Here is a 15,590-nt window from a genome sequence, read left to right as displayed (position 1 = left end):
AGGCAAGGATTCTGGCTCCCAGTTCTTACAGTCAAAATTGATCTAGAAATCACAGCCAGTGCAACAAAGTAAGATAGCGATTTAAAAGGAACAGCAGTTGGACAGGCAGAAATAACAGTCTTCATTTGTGAATGACATGAACATGTACTTATAAAATTCTTAAAAATTTATTAAAGCATTCTTGCCTGGGAAATCCCATGGATAGAGGAGTCTGGTGGGCTACAGTCCATGGGGTCACAGAGAGTCAGACACGACTTAGTGATTAACAACATTCAAATGAACAAACATTTACTGAAGGCCTATTGTGTGTCTGGCAAAAATAAGTAAAGCACAGCTCCATCCTCATGCAGCAGTGAGACCATGATTTGGGAGGGTCTTTCCTCCTGTTCAGTACCCCTCCAGCTGCACCTTCCTTCTCATCTGGGAACTTCCTCCCTCCTGTGCAATCTTGGTGAGTGTGTGTCAAACAGAGAGCCCTGGTCCCTAGTCTAGAGATGGACATAGGACTGAGGCTTGATCAGGCTGACTTTCTCCAGGGCTTTGACTCTTGAGCAGAAGGACAAAGAAGGAAGATGACAGGCCCTGAGTTGTTCCGGTGAACTTGAGGCTGTTCATTCACTTTTGCTCTGGACTCCCTGGCACTACCCTAGTAATTGGACTCTGAGAGCCTGGGGTACCCTGGAATCCACCATTCTTCCAACAATCTTTGAAGAAAATTTGCTGGAGTCAGCATCCAATGCTTATAGGAATGAACACTAACTGGTTGCATGTTCTGCAAGCTATAGGTTAAAATGAAATTCTCTTTACATTTTCAGGCTTGGTGAAAGCTTTACTCCCTGCACTAAAAACAGGACTTTTCAGAAATGAAATCACTGAAACTAAGTCAAAAAGATAATGTAGACAGAAAAGTAAACTGAAGGTATTGACTCTCAGACTCAGACAGAGCATTCAAATAAGGGATGTAACTTCCCAACACTATCAATACTGAGGCTGGAAAACTGCCACAACAGAAACTCATTTTTTTTAATTAATTATTTGTTTTAATTGGAGGATAATTGCTTTACAATATTGTGATGGGTTTTGCTATACATCAAGATGAATCAGCCATGGGTACACATATGTCCCCCCATCCTGAACCCCACTTCCTGTCTCCCTCCCCACCCCATCCCTCTGGGTTGTCCCAGAGCACCAACTTTGGGTGCCTCATGCATCAAACTTGCACTGGTCATCTATTTTACGTATAATACACATGTTTTAATGCTATTCTCTCAAATCATCCCACCCTTGCCTTCTCCCACAGGGTCCAAAAGTCTGTTCTTTACATCTGTGTCTATTTTACTGCTCTGCATCTATTTTACCATCTTTCTAAATTCCGTGTTAGTTGCTCAGGCGTGTCTGATTCTTTGCGACCCCATGGACTGTAGCCTGCCAGGTTCCTCTGTCCATGGAGTTTTCCAGGCAGGGATACTGGAGTGGGTATGTGTGCATTAATATACACTATCTGTGTTTCTCTTTCTGACTTATTTCACTCTGTATAATAGGCTCCAGTTCCATCCACCTCATTAGAACTCATTCAAATGTGTTCCTTTTTATAGTTGAGTAATATTCCATGTGTATATGTACCACAAATTCCTTATCTGTTCATCTGCTGATGGACATTTAGGTTGCTTCTGGCTCAGATGGTAAAGCATCTGCCTACAATGTGGAAGACCCGGGTTCGATCCCTGGGTTGGGAAGATCCTCTGGAGAAGGAAATGGCAACCCGCTCCAGTACTCTTGCCTGGAAAATCCCATGGACGGAGGAGCCTGGTAGGCTACAATCTATGGGGTCGCAAAGAGTCAGACACGACTGAGTGACTTCACCTCACCTCACCTCACCTCCATGTCCTGGCTATTGTAAACAGTGCTGCAGTGAACACTGGGGTACATGTGTCTCTTTCAATTCTGGTTTCCTCTGGGTGTATGCCCAGAAGTGGAATTACTAAGTCTTATAGAAGTTCTATTTTCAGTTTTTTAAGGAATCTCCACGCTGTTCTCCACAGTGGTTGTACAAGTTTGCATTCCCACCAACAGAGTAAGATGGTTCTCTTTTCTCCACATCCTCTTCAGCATTTATTGTTTGTAGCCATTTTGATGACAGTCATTCTGACAGGCATGAGATGATACCTCATTGTGGTTTCGATTTGCATTTCTCTAATAATGAGTGATGTTGAGCATCTTTTCATCTATTTTTAGCCATCTGTATGTCTTCTTAGGAGAAATGTCTGTTTAATTCTTCTGCCCACTTTTTGATTGGGTTGTTCATTTTTCTGGTATTGAGCAGCACAAGCTGCTTGTATATTTAGGAGATTAATTCTTTGTCAGTTGTTTCATTTGCTATAATTTTCTCCCATTCTGAAGTCAGTCTTTTCACTTTGCTTATACTTTCCTTCATTGTGCCAAAGCTTTTAGCTTTAATTAGGTCCCATTTGTTTATACTTGTTTTTATTTCCATTACTCTGGGAGGTGGGTCATAGAGGAGCTTGCTGTGATTTATGACAGAGAGTATCTGCCTATGTTTTCCTCTAAGAGTTTTATAGTTTCTGGTCTTACATTTAGATATTTAATCCATTTGAGTTTATTTTGTATATAGTGTTAGAAAGTGTTCTAGTTTCATTCTTTTACATATGGTTGACAGTTTTCTCAGCACCACTTGTTAAAAAGACTGTCTTTTCTCCATTGTATACTTTTGCCTCCTTTGTCAAAGATAAGGTGTCCATCAGTTCAGTTCAGTTCAGTCACTCAGTCGTGTTCACCTCTTTGCAACTCCATGGACTGCAGCACATCAGGCCTCCCTGTCCATCACCAACTCCCAGAGCTTTCTCAACTTATGTCCATCGCATCAGTGATGGCATCCAACCATCTCATCCTCTGTTGTCCTCTTCTCCTCCTGCCTTCAATCTTTCCCAACATCAGGGTCTTTTCCAATGAATCAGTTCTTCATATCACATGGCCAAAGTATTGGAGTTTCAGCTTCAGCATCAGTCCTTCCAATGACTATCCAGGACTGATTTCCTTTAGGATGGACTGGTTGGATCTCCTTGCAGTCCAAGGGACTCTCAAGAGTCCTCTCCAACACCACAGTTCAAAAGCATTAATTTATCTCTGGACTTTCTCTTTTGTTCCATTGATCTATATTTCTGTCTTTGTGCTAGTACCATACTGTCCTGATGACTGTAGCTTTACAGTACAGCCTGAAGTCAATTTGAGCAAGATTTTAGGTTATTTTTAGTTGGCAATCTGGTTTTAAAATCTGATAGTCTTCCACTGGGGATAATTTAAAGACAGCCATAACAGGAGACAAAAAAAAGTAACTTCCTAGATAGACTTAAGTGAACTTTTGGCAGCCTTTAGACCAAAGTGCTGGTCTTAAGTGAATGGTAAGTAAATTGTCCACAATCCCTTTTGAAATATAAACACTTTGCATTTATTTTCTAAAAATTATTAAAAGTCTTCCAGAAATAAAATGTGCAGTTAGCACAGTCACAGGATACAAGGTCAATATATGAAAACTCAATTGTATTTCTATGCCATTTATAATTGCATTCAAAACATTAAATAGTTATGGATAAATTTTACCAAATATACACAAGATCAATATAATAAAAAACTTCAAATGCTTCTGAAAGAAATTTAAAAGATGTAAATAAATGGAGATGTACACTGTGTTCCTGAATCAGAAGACTAAATATTGCCAAGATGTCAGTTCTTCCCAAATTGATCCATAAATTCAATGCAATCACAATCAAAATGCTGGCATGCTTTTTTGTAGAAGCATGTATTTCCTTAAAGTTTAAAACTTGCTCTTTGGAAGACAGTATTAGAAAATAAAAAGCACACCACAGACTGGAAGAATATCTTACAGAACATTTACCTGACATAGGACTTGAGTTAAAAATGTATAAGTAATACTTAGAACTCAGTAATAAAAAGATAAATGACCCAATAAAAATGGGTAGAATATTTTAACATAAACATCACAAAATAAGATATAGGAGGTATATGAAAAGATGATCAACATCATAGCCCTGAAGTAAATGCAAATTAAAACCACAATGAGATATAACTATAAACCCACTGGAAAGGCTAAAAGTATAAAGATTCACAATACCAGGTGTTACAGAAAATGTGGGGTAATTGTAACTCTCATACACTGTTTTTTAGAATGAAAATGGTATAGTTACTTTGAAAACATTTTGAAAATTTCTTTTATTTTTTTTTCCTCTTCATCCCCTTTTCTTTTTTTTTTTAATTTTTTATTTTTTTTTAAATTTTAAAATCTTTAATTCTTACAAAAGGTAAACATATACTTAGCTTATGATTCACCAATCCCACTGTTAGGTGTTTACCTAAATTTAGGGAAAACACTTAGCCACACAAACACTTGTATACCAATCTTTATAAGAGCTTTATTCATAATAACCAAAAAAGTAAATACTTTCAAAAACTCATTATCAGATAAGTGGATATATTGTGCCATATTCATACAATGGAATTCTAATCAGCAAGTAAAAGGGGGGATCCATTGATGCATGTCTAAATTTCAAAACCATCATGCTAAGTGAAAGAAGCCAAACTCAAAGATTATACACTGTATGATTACATTTATATGAAATTCTAAATTAAAAAAAAAGAAAGAGGCAAAACTATTAAGACAAAATCAATGGTTGCTTCAGGCACAGGTAAAAGAACTGACAGCAAAAGGACAGCATTGCTTGCAGAGTGATGGAAATGTACTATATCTTGATTGTGGTGATATTTATACAATTATACATTGGTCAAAACTCATTGAACTGTACATTTTAAATGGATGAATTTTATTATATGTAAATTATACTTCAATAAGCCTTAAAAAGGAGAACCATTTATATGTTGAAAGACTGGAATGCTACATGTGGAATGCCAAATGGTAAGTTTTCCATGGAGGCAGGAAAAGTAAACGTTTTCACACTTTGCAAAGCTTGTGTGATATGTGAAATGATCCAGCATGTGGCCCCAATTATTTAGGAAAAATTCTATTACCTAATAAGCCTTGGTAGAGAGGTGGATTCAAAGACATTAGTCTGTACCCTATAGTCATGATCATGTCTAGTGAAAGATAAAGAGGATGAAGAGAGGGGAAGACAAATACCCTGGAGAGAGTCAATGAATAAAGGAATGGATGAATGAATGAATCATTTGAATAGGTAATTCTCTATATCTTTCAATGCAACAAGTATATATATAGATCCATAAGACAAAATGCTCAAATAATTTAGTATCTTGAATAAAGTGTATTTCAGCCAAAGAATTTTTACCACTTATGTAAATGTAATGACTCTCAATGACCAAAAACTCTATTAGCCTAATCTTTGCTATATTGACTCTCTCTTTCTGTAGATACTAAAGTTTGCTCCATGAATTAGTATAATAATTTTAAAACCAGGCCCTTAATTTCTGGGAACACTAAATATAGAATAATTAAAGATTAAAGTTGTACAAATCAAAAAGGTTATCTTTAGAAAATATTTTAGAATGAACAAATAAAAAGAGCAACAAATTTGGGGGCAGAACTTTTCTTCTATGCTTGGTGGGTTGTAGACCAAAAATACCATCACGTCTCAAAGGAGCAGAGGAAACCTCTGAGATACATAAGACTCTCTGAACAAAAGTTGCTGGACAGGTGATCTCTCACATCTCCCTGTCCCAGCGCATTAATCTTTTAACTGCCCCTTTTACATCTTTGTTTCTGAGGGTGTAGATTAGAGGGTTAAGGCTAGGTGTGACAACAGTATAAAAAAGGGCGATGAACTTGCCTTGATCTTGAGAATTTCCTGATGGTGGCTGTAGATATATGCACATGATTGGAATGAAAAAGAGGGATACAACCATAAGATGGGCTCCGCATGTCCCAAAGACTTTCTGAAGTCCAGTTGTTGACTGCATCCTCAGCGCAGTCTGAGCAATGGCACCATAGGAGCTGAGAATGAGGATAAGTGGTATGATCACAAAAATGGAGCTCATGACCATGAGGGTCAGCTCATTAGCATGAGTATCAACACATGACAGTCGAAGCAATGCTGGAACTTCACAGAAGAAATGGTCCACTTGGTGATGACCACACAGGGGTACCCAGAATGTAAATGAGGAATGAAGTGCTGAGGTGGTAAAGCCACTTACCCAAGAAGCCACAGCCAATAGATGGCAGAAACGAGGGTGCATGAGGACAGTGTAATGCAGAGGTCTACACACAGCTGCATAACGGTCATAGGACATCACCACCAACAGCACACATTCAGCAGTTCCCAGTGCAAGGACAAAATAAAGTTGGATCATGCAACCAGCATAAGAGATGGTTTTCTCTGGCCCCCAGAGGTTGATCAGCAACTGGGGGATGGAACTCGTGGTGTAGCAGAGATCCAGAAAAGAGAGGTTTGAGAGGAAGAAGTACATAGGAGTGTGGAGATGGGAATCCAGATATGACAAGAAAATGATGAACAGGTTACCTATCAGTGTCATCAGGTAGAACATCAAGATAACCACAAAGAGAACTAACTCAAGATGAGGCCAGTTAGAAAAACCCAGTAGAACAAAGTAACCAGAACTTGCATTTTTTTCCTTCATCTTTCTTTTTCTTTCAATACCTGAAGAATCATATAAACTGAGGGTCTGCCCCCTCATTGTCAAACCTTTGCAAACTGATTGAGGGAGAAAACACATTTCCAAATACTGCCATTATAACAATAGGATTTTTATAGTTTTTATGTTTCATTCAGACATTTCTCCTGTTGTAGATACTAACAATAGCTTCTCAGCTGAATTAGTTATTTTTTATGTATGTTAGCATTTGGATAAATGAAGATTAAAGACTTTTCATAGCTAAGAAAATTTTCATTTTAAAAACTCTCTTTTCTTAGGGGAAAAAAACCCTCTACCCCCTTGTGGTTGCATAGAAAGAAATATCCGCAGTCTTAACAATCTTGCACAAATGTGAGAATTTATCATGAGATAAAAACAATTCAGCAGTAACTTTAAAGTGTTAATATTGGATGAAAAAACTAAATTTCAATTGATATGTTTATAGACAAAATAAAACATTCATACTTATTTGTTTATGCTATCAGCTTATTTCCAGACACAAATAACATGCAAATGTAAATATAAACAAATACGCATGCCTGCATGAGCACACACCAACTTATCAATATTCATAATGAGTTTAGCTGAAGTTCACTGCACAGGTATCAACACATGATCATCGCAGAAGTGCTAAAACCACAGAAGTGCTCCACAGAGCAATGTCCACACAAGGAAACCCAGAAGGTAAAGAAGAAATGAAATGCTGAGGTGTAAAAGCTACTTATCCAAGTGGCCTTTATGGAAAAGACAAACAACAACAACAATAAAACAGCTAATAATCTGGATTAATTGAAAAATGAAGTAGATTGGGGAATTTGGTGATAAAACATACTTCCAAACATAAATGAGAATACAACTTGCTTTGGAAGATTTAAAAAAAAAAAAAAGACGAAGGAAACTGTTAAGAGGGAGCAAGAAAGGGAGGGTGGTTGGAGCAGGAAAGCAGAGTGGAACTCTGATTGTGGTATTTGGAATACAAAGTGTGTATTTTGAGTGTCTATGAAACATGAACAACAGGGTTTAAAGACTGTGCCCACAAAACTGCATATGCTTTAGAACAATAGGTAAGACATTAAATTCTGAGTCACAACCTACAATTACATAATATGTCTAGGTTTTCCACAGTTTGGAATGGGAAATTCCGAAGAGAAAATTCACTAATTTTTAATAGACAAAGATATGTGAATATTACATAAAATCCAATGACAAGGTCATCTTCTCGTGGTTCTTTTGTAAAAAATAAAGTTAAGAAATTTGAATGTGTACTAATAGTTTGATTTTCAGTTGCTTATTTTCTCATATGCATTATCGATTTTTCACAGAAAAAAAAAACACTCTTTTATTATATAGTTACTGATGCAAAGCACAGTATCCCATCATTTAAATAATCCCAAATAGCTTTGCCTTGCTACTTCTGCTTCTCTCACATTCTCTGATAGAATATGGCAAAAGACAAATTCAACCAAAACAGATTCACCTGCAGTCTTTCAAGGAATGTTTATTTGCTCTAATATTCTAATCTTGAGTCTTTAAAAAGCTATAAGAGATGTCTAATTAGTTGAGTTACAAGCTGAAGAGCTAGAAATATTGAATTTGGCTAAGATTGATTTAGGCAGGCATAAAGATAGTAATGCACCACTTAATATTATTGACAATAAAAATAACTTAACCTTTTGAGATATGATGGGAAAATTCTAAGGGATTTTTAAAATTTCCTTAGAATTGGAGTTAATACATCACAAGATATTTGAATTCAAATACTGTGGGTACCTTTTTTGATGCAGACATCATTTTTCTGCCTTATAAAGCTGCCTGAATTTCACATTACATTAATTAAAAGAAATTGGGAGTTTTGTGGTATTTTTTGTATTACCTTTCTGTCAGCATTCTTCTCAAAGTAAAAAGGGGAAAAAAAGTAAAAAGGGATAAGAGATTAGGGATGAAAAACTACAGAATTCAGGAAATTAAATTTCAAAGCTTTATGGTTTGATTTCCTTCTTAACAGATAAAAGGGAAATAAAGACCCTATCAAAGATATCTTTTATAAACCATAGAATAAAATATTTCCCTTAAGTTAAAAATTATGGGGAAAGTGGATGACTTAGCACTTTCTTCTCACCCTCATTGTTACTAACAAACATTTTTCTAATTCTTGTCATATTCATTCCTTTATATTAAACCTGGTTTAGCACTGCATCAACTTCTTTCAGTAGTGACCTTCCTGGGTTTGCTCACCTTCCCTGCTGTTCTCTTTCCTTCTATGCCCTAATCATATATAAACTGATGAGAGGATCTTTGGATATCATGTGACCTGCAACATTAACCTAATTGCCCTCCTATCCCACCTACACTAATGTATATAATCTAACTGTGGAAAGCAAGCTGAAAATAACTGTGATTATCATTGTTACAAACAAGACAATGAGTTTGTCCAAAATTTTCCTTTTAGCAGAACATGGGAACTCTTAAGGTCATAATAAGGTATCAGGGGATGCACTCTTTACCCCAGAGTAAACAGGACCTTTACAGAAACAAAGAGAATAATATGAGTTTCCTTCCTTGACTAGGGCCATTGGGAAAATAAATCCCAAAGTTGCAATTAATGTCCTTCAAGGTGATTGCCTGGTTAGACCGGTGTTTATCATTTTTTTAATTATTTATTTATTTTAATTGGAGGCTAATTACTTTACAATATTGTAGTGGCTTTTGCCAAACATTGAGATGAATCAGCCATGGGTGTACATGTGTTCCCCATCCTGAAACCCCCTCCCGCCTCCCTCCCCATTCAATCCCTCAGGGTCATCCCAGTGCACCAGCCCTGAGCACCATGCCTCGTGCATCGAACCTGGGCTGGTGATCTGTTTCACATATGATAATATACATGTTTCAATGCTATTCTCTCAAATCATCCCACCCTCGCCTTCTCCCACAGAGTCCAATAGACTGTTCTTTACATCTGTGTCTCTTTTGCTGTTTCACATATAGGGTCATCATTACCAACTATCTTTCTATTTCCATATATATGTGTTAATAAACTGTATTGGTGTTTTCCTTTTTTTTTAATTTATTTTACTTTACAATATTGTATTGGTTTTGCCATACATTGACATGAATCCGCCATGGGTATACACGAGTTCCCAATCCTGAACCCCCCTCTCACCTCCCTCCTGATACCATCTCTCTGGGTCATCCCAGTGCACCAGCACCAAGAATCCTGTATCTGCATCGAACCTAGACTGGTGATTCCTTTCTTACATGATATTATACATGTTTGAATGCCATTCTCCCAAATCATCCCACCCTCTCCCTCTCCCACAGAGTCCGAAAGACTGTTCTATACATCTGTGTCTCCTTTGCTGTCTCACATACAGGGTTCTCATTACCATCTTTCTAAATTCCATATATATGTGTTAGTATACTGTGTTGATATTATTCTTTCTGGCTTACTTCACTCTGTATAATAGGCTCCAGTTTCATCCACCTCATTAGAACTGATTCAAATGTATTCTTTTTAATGGCTGAGTAATACTCCATTGTGTATATGTACCACAGCTTGCTTATCCATTCATCTGCTGATGGATATCTAGGTTGCTTCCATGTCCTGGCTATTATAAACAGTGCTGCAATGAACATTGGGGTACATGTGACTCTTTCAATTCTGGTTTCCTCTGTGTGTATGCCCAGAAGTGGGATTGCTGGGTCATAAGGCAGTTCTATTTCCAGTTTTTAAAGGAATCTCCACACTGTTCTCCATAGTGGCTATACTAGTTTGCATTCCCACCAACAGTGTAAGAGGGTTCCCTTTTCTACACACCCTCTCCAGCATTTATTGCTTGTAGACTTTTGAATCACAGCCATTCTGACTGGTGTGAAATGGTACCTCATTGTGGTCTTGATTTGCATTTCTCTGATAAAGAGTGATGTTGAGCATCTTTTCATGTGTTTGTTAGTCGTCTGTATGTCTTCTTTGGAGAAATGTCTATTTAGTTCTTTGGCCCATTTTTTGATTGGGTCGTTTATTTTTCTGGAATTGAGCTGCAGGAGTTGCTTGTATATTTTTGAGATTAGTTACTTGTCAGTTGCTTCATTTGCTATTAGTTTCTCCCATTCAGAAGGCTGTCTTTTCACCTTGCTTATAGTTTCCTTTGTTGTGCAGAAGCTTTTAATTTTAATTAGGTCCCATTTGTTTATTTTTGCTTTTATTTCCAGTATTCTGGGAGGTGGGTCATAGAGGATCCTGCTGTGATTTATGTCGGAGAGTGTTTTGCCTATGTTCTCCTCTAAGAGTTTTATAGTTTCTGGTCTTATGTTTAGATCTTTAATCCATTTTGAGTTTATTTTTGTGTATGGTGTTAGAAAGTGTTCTAGTTTCATTCTTTTACAAGTGGTTGACCAGTTTTCCCAGCACCACTTGTTAAAGAGATTGTCTTTTCTCCATTGTATATTCTTGCCTCCTTTGTCAAAGATAAGGTATCCATAACTGTGTGGATTTATGTCTGGGCTTTCTATTTTGTTCCATTGATCTATATGTCTGTCTTTGTGCCAGTACCATACTGTCTTGATGATTGTGGCTTTGTAGTAGAGCCTGAAGTCAGGCAGGTTGATTCCTCCAGTTCCATTCTTCTTTCTCAAGATTGCTTTGGCTATTCGAGGTTTTGTGTATTTCCACACAAATTGTGAAATTATTTGTTCTAACTCTATGAAAAATACCGCTGGTAGCTTGATAGGGATTGCATTGAATCTATAGATTGCGCTGGGTAGTATACTCGTTTTCACTATATTGATTCTTCCAATCCATGAACATGGAATATTTCTCCATTTATTAGTGTCCTCTTTCATTTCTTTCACCAGTGTTTTATAGTTTTCTACATATAGGTCTTTAGTTTCTTTAGGTAGGTATATTCCTAAGTATTTTATTCTTTTCGTTGCAATGGTGAATGGAATTGTTTCCTTAATTTCTTTTTCTACTTTCTCATTATTAGTGTATAGGAATGCAAGGGATTTCTGTGTGTTGATTTTATATCCTGCAACTTTACTATATTCATTGATGAGCTCTAGTAATTTTCTGGTGGAGTCTTTAGGGTTTTCTATGTAGAGGATCATGTCATCTGCAAACAGTGAGAGTTTTACTTCTTCTTTTCCAATTTGGATTCCTTTTATTTCTTTTTCTGCTCTGATTGCTGTGGCCAAAACTTCCAGAACTATGTTGAATAGTAGCGGTAAAAGTGGGCACCCTTGTCTTGTTCCTGACTTTAGGAGAAATGCTTTTAATTTTTCACCATTGAGGATAATGTTTGCTGTGGGTTTGTCATATATAGCTTTTATTATGTTGAGGTATGTTCCTTCTATTCCTGCTTTCTGGAGAGTTTTTATCATAAATGGATGTTGAATTTTGTTAAAGGCTTTCTCTGCATCTATTGAGATAATCATATGGCTTTTATTTTTCAGTTTGTTAATGTGGTGAATTACATTGATTGATTTGCGGATATTGAAGAATCCTTGCATCCCTGGGATAAAGCCCACTTGGTCATGGTGTATGATCTTTTTAATGTGTTGTTGGATTCTGATTGCTAGAATTTTGTTAAGGATTTTTGCATCTATGTTCATCAGTGATATTGGCCTGTAATTTTCTTTTTTTGTGGCATCTTTGTCAGGTTTTGGTATTAGGGTGATGGTGGCCTCATTGAATGAGTTTGGAAGTTTACCTTCCTCTGCAAATTTCTGGAAGAGTTTGAGTAGGATAGGTGTTAGCTCTTCTCTAAATTTTTGGTAGAATCCAGCTGTGAAGCCATCTGGACCTGGGCTTTTGTTTGCTGGAAGTTTTCTGGTTACAGTTTCAATTTCAGTGCTTGTGATGGGTCTGTTAAGATTTTCTATTTCTTCCTGGTTCAGTTTTGGAAAGTTGTATTTTTCTAAGAATTTGTCCATTTCTTCCACGTTGTCCATTTTATTGGCATACAATTGCTGATAGTAGTCTCTTATGATCCTTTGTATTTCTGTGTTGTCTGTTGTGATCTCTCCATTTTCATTTCTAATTTTATTGATTTTATTTTTCTCCCTTTGTTTCTTGATGAGTCTGGCTAATGGTTTGTCAATTTTATTTATCCTTTCAAAGAACCAGCTTTTGGCTTTGTTGATTTTTGCTATGGTCTCTTTTGTTTGTTTTGCATTTATTTCTGCCCTAATTTTTAAGATTTCTTTCCTTCTACTAACCCTGGGGTTATCCATTTCTTCCTTTTCTAGTCACTTTAGGTGTAGAGTTAGGTTATTTATTTGACTTTTTTCTTGTTTCTTGAGGTATGCCTGTAGTGCTATGAACTTTCCCCTTAGCACTGCTTTTATAGTGTCCCACAGGTTTTGGCTTGTTGTGTTTTCATTTTCATTCATTTCTATGCATATTTTGATTTCTTTTTTTATTTCTTCTGTGATTTGTTGGTTATTCAGAAGAGTGTTGTTCAGCCTCCATATGTTGGAATTTTTAATAGTTTTTCTCCTGTAATTGAGATCTAATCTTACTGCATTGTGATCAGAAAAGATACTTGGAATGATTTCAATTTTTTTGAATTTATCAAGGCTAGATTTATGGCCCAGGATGTGATCTATCCTGGAGAAGGTTCCGTGGGCACTTGAGAAAAAGGTGAAATGCACTGTTTTGGGGTGAAATGTCCTCTAGATATCAATTAGGTCTAACTGGTCTATTGTATCATCTAAAGTTTGTGTTTCCTTGTTAATTTTCTGTTTAGTTGATCTATCCATAAGTGTGAGTGGGGTATTAAAGCCTCCCACTATTATTGTGTTATTGTTAATTTCCCCTTCCATACTTGTTAGCATTTGTCCTCCATATTGCGGTGCTCCTATGTTGGGTGCATATATATTTATAATTGTTACATCTTCTTCTTGGATTGATCCTTTGACCATTATGTAGTGTCCTTCTTTGTCTCTTTTCACAGCCTTTGTTTTAAAGTCTTTTATCTGATATGAGTATTGCCACTCCTGCTTTCTTTTGGTCTCTATTTGCGTGGAATATCTTTTTCCAGCCCTTCACATTCAGTCTGTGTGTGTCCCTTGTTTTGAGGTGAGTCTCTTGTAGACAATATATACACTGTGTTCAGCCAGTCTTTGTTTTTTGGCTGGGGCATTCAACCCATTTACGTTTAAGGTAATTATTGATAAGTATGATCCCACTGCCATTTACTTTATTGTTTTGGGTTCAGGTTTATACACCCTTTTTGTGTTTCCTGTCTAGAGAGTATCCTTTAGCATTTGTTGAAGAGCTGATTTGGTGGTGCTGAATTCTCTCAGCTTTTCTTGTCTGTAAAGCTTTTGATTTCTCCTTCATATTTGAATGAGATCCTTGCTGGGTACAGTAATCCGGGCTGTAGGTTATTTTCTTAAATATGTCTTGCCATTCCCTCCTGGCCTGAAGAGTTTCCATTGAAAGATCAGCTATTATCCTTATGGGAATCCCCTTGTGTGTTATTTGTTGTTTTTCCCTTGCTGCTTTTAATATTTGTTCTTTGTGTTTGATCTTTGTTAATTTGATTAATATGTGTCTTGGGGTGTTTCGCCTTGGGTTTATCCTGTTTGGGACTCTCTGGGTTTCTTGGACTTGGGTGATTATTTCCTTCCCCATTTTAGGGAAGTTTTCAACTATTATCACCTCAAGGATTTCTCATGGTCTTTCTTTTTGTCTTCTTCTTCTGGGGCTCCTATGATTCGAATGTTGGAGCATGTTATATTGTCCTGGAGATCTCTGAGATTGTCCTCATTTCTTTTAATTCGTTTTTCTTGTTTCCTCTCTGATTCATTTATTTCTACCATTCTATCTTCTATTTCACTAATCCTATCTTCTGCCTCTGTTATTCTACTATTTGTTGCCTCCAGAGTGTTTTTGATCTCATTTATTGCATTATTCATTATATATTGACTCTTTTTTATTTCTTCTAGGTCCTTGTTAAACCTTTCTTGCATCTTCTCAATCCTTGTCTCCAGGCTATTTATCCGTGATTCCATTTTTATTTCAAGATTTTGGATCATTTTCAATATCATTGTTCAGAATTCTTTATCAGGTAGATTCCCTATCTCTTCCTCTTTTGTTTGGTTTGGTGGGCATTTATCCTGTTCCTTTGCCTGCTGGGTATTCCTCTGTCTCTTCATCTTGTTTATATTGCTGCGTTTGGGGTGGCCTTTCTGTATTCTGGCAGTTTGTGGAGTTCTATTTATTATGGAGTTTCCTCACTGTGGGTGGGGTTGTATCAGTGGCTTCTCAAGGTTTCTTGGTTAGGGAAGCTTGTGTCAGTGTTTTGGTGGATGGAGCTGGATTTCTTCTCTCTGGAGTGCAATGAAGTGTCCAGTAATGAGTTATGAGATGTCAATGGTTTTGGAGTAACTTTGAGCTGTCTGTATATTGAAGCTCAGGGGTGTGTTCCTGTGTTGCTGGAGAATTTGCATGGTATGCCTTGCTCTGGAACTTGTTGGCCCTTGGGTGGTGCTTGGATTCAGTGTAGGTATGGAGGCATTTGATGAGCTCCTATTGATTAATGTTCCCTGGAGTCAGGAGTTCTCTGATGTTCTCAGGATTTGGACTTAAGCCTCCTGCTTCTGGTTTTCAGTTTTATTTTTACAGTAGGCTCAAGACTTCTCCTTCTATACTGCACCATTGATAAAACATCTAGGTTAAAGATGAAAAGTTTCTCCACATTGAGGGACACCCAGAGAGGTTCACAGAGTTACATGGAGAAGAGAAGAGGGAGAGGGGATTTAGGGGTGACCTGAATGAGATGAGGTGGAATCAAAAGAGGAGAGAGCAAGCTAGCCAGTAATCACTTTCTTATGTGCGCCCCACAGTCTGGACAGCTCAGAGATGTTCACAGAGTTATACAGAGAAGAGGAGAGGGAGGAAGTAGACAGAGGTGGCCAGGAGGATAAAAGAG

At 37.1% G+C, this 15,590-nt stretch overlaps 1 protein-coding gene across 1 annotated transcript; it reads right to left on the bottom strand.

Moving 5' to 3' along the window:
- Positions 5,454-6,642, bottom strand: LOC102173055 (olfactory receptor 2J3-like). Its single transcript, XM_018038711.1, has one exon. The coding sequence runs from the start codon at positions 6,640-6,642 to the stop codon at positions 5,710-5,712; it is 933 nt and encodes a 310-aa protein (XP_017894200.1). The 3' UTR covers positions 5,454-5,709.

Source organism: Capra hircus, chromosome 23 (genome assembly GCF_001704415.2).
Source record: "Capra hircus breed San Clemente chromosome 23, ASM170441v1, whole genome shotgun sequence".
NCBI lineage: Eukaryota > Metazoa > Chordata > Mammalia > Artiodactyla > Bovidae > Capra > Capra hircus.
This window is presented reverse-complemented; position numbering and strand designations above follow the sequence as displayed.

Bases quoted from the DNA above. Each gene is read 5' to 3' on its own strand.
- LOC102173055 (XM_018038711.1), bottom strand. From the start codon at position 6,642: ATGAAGGAAAAAAATGCAAGTTCTGGTTACTTTGTTCTACTGGGTTTT.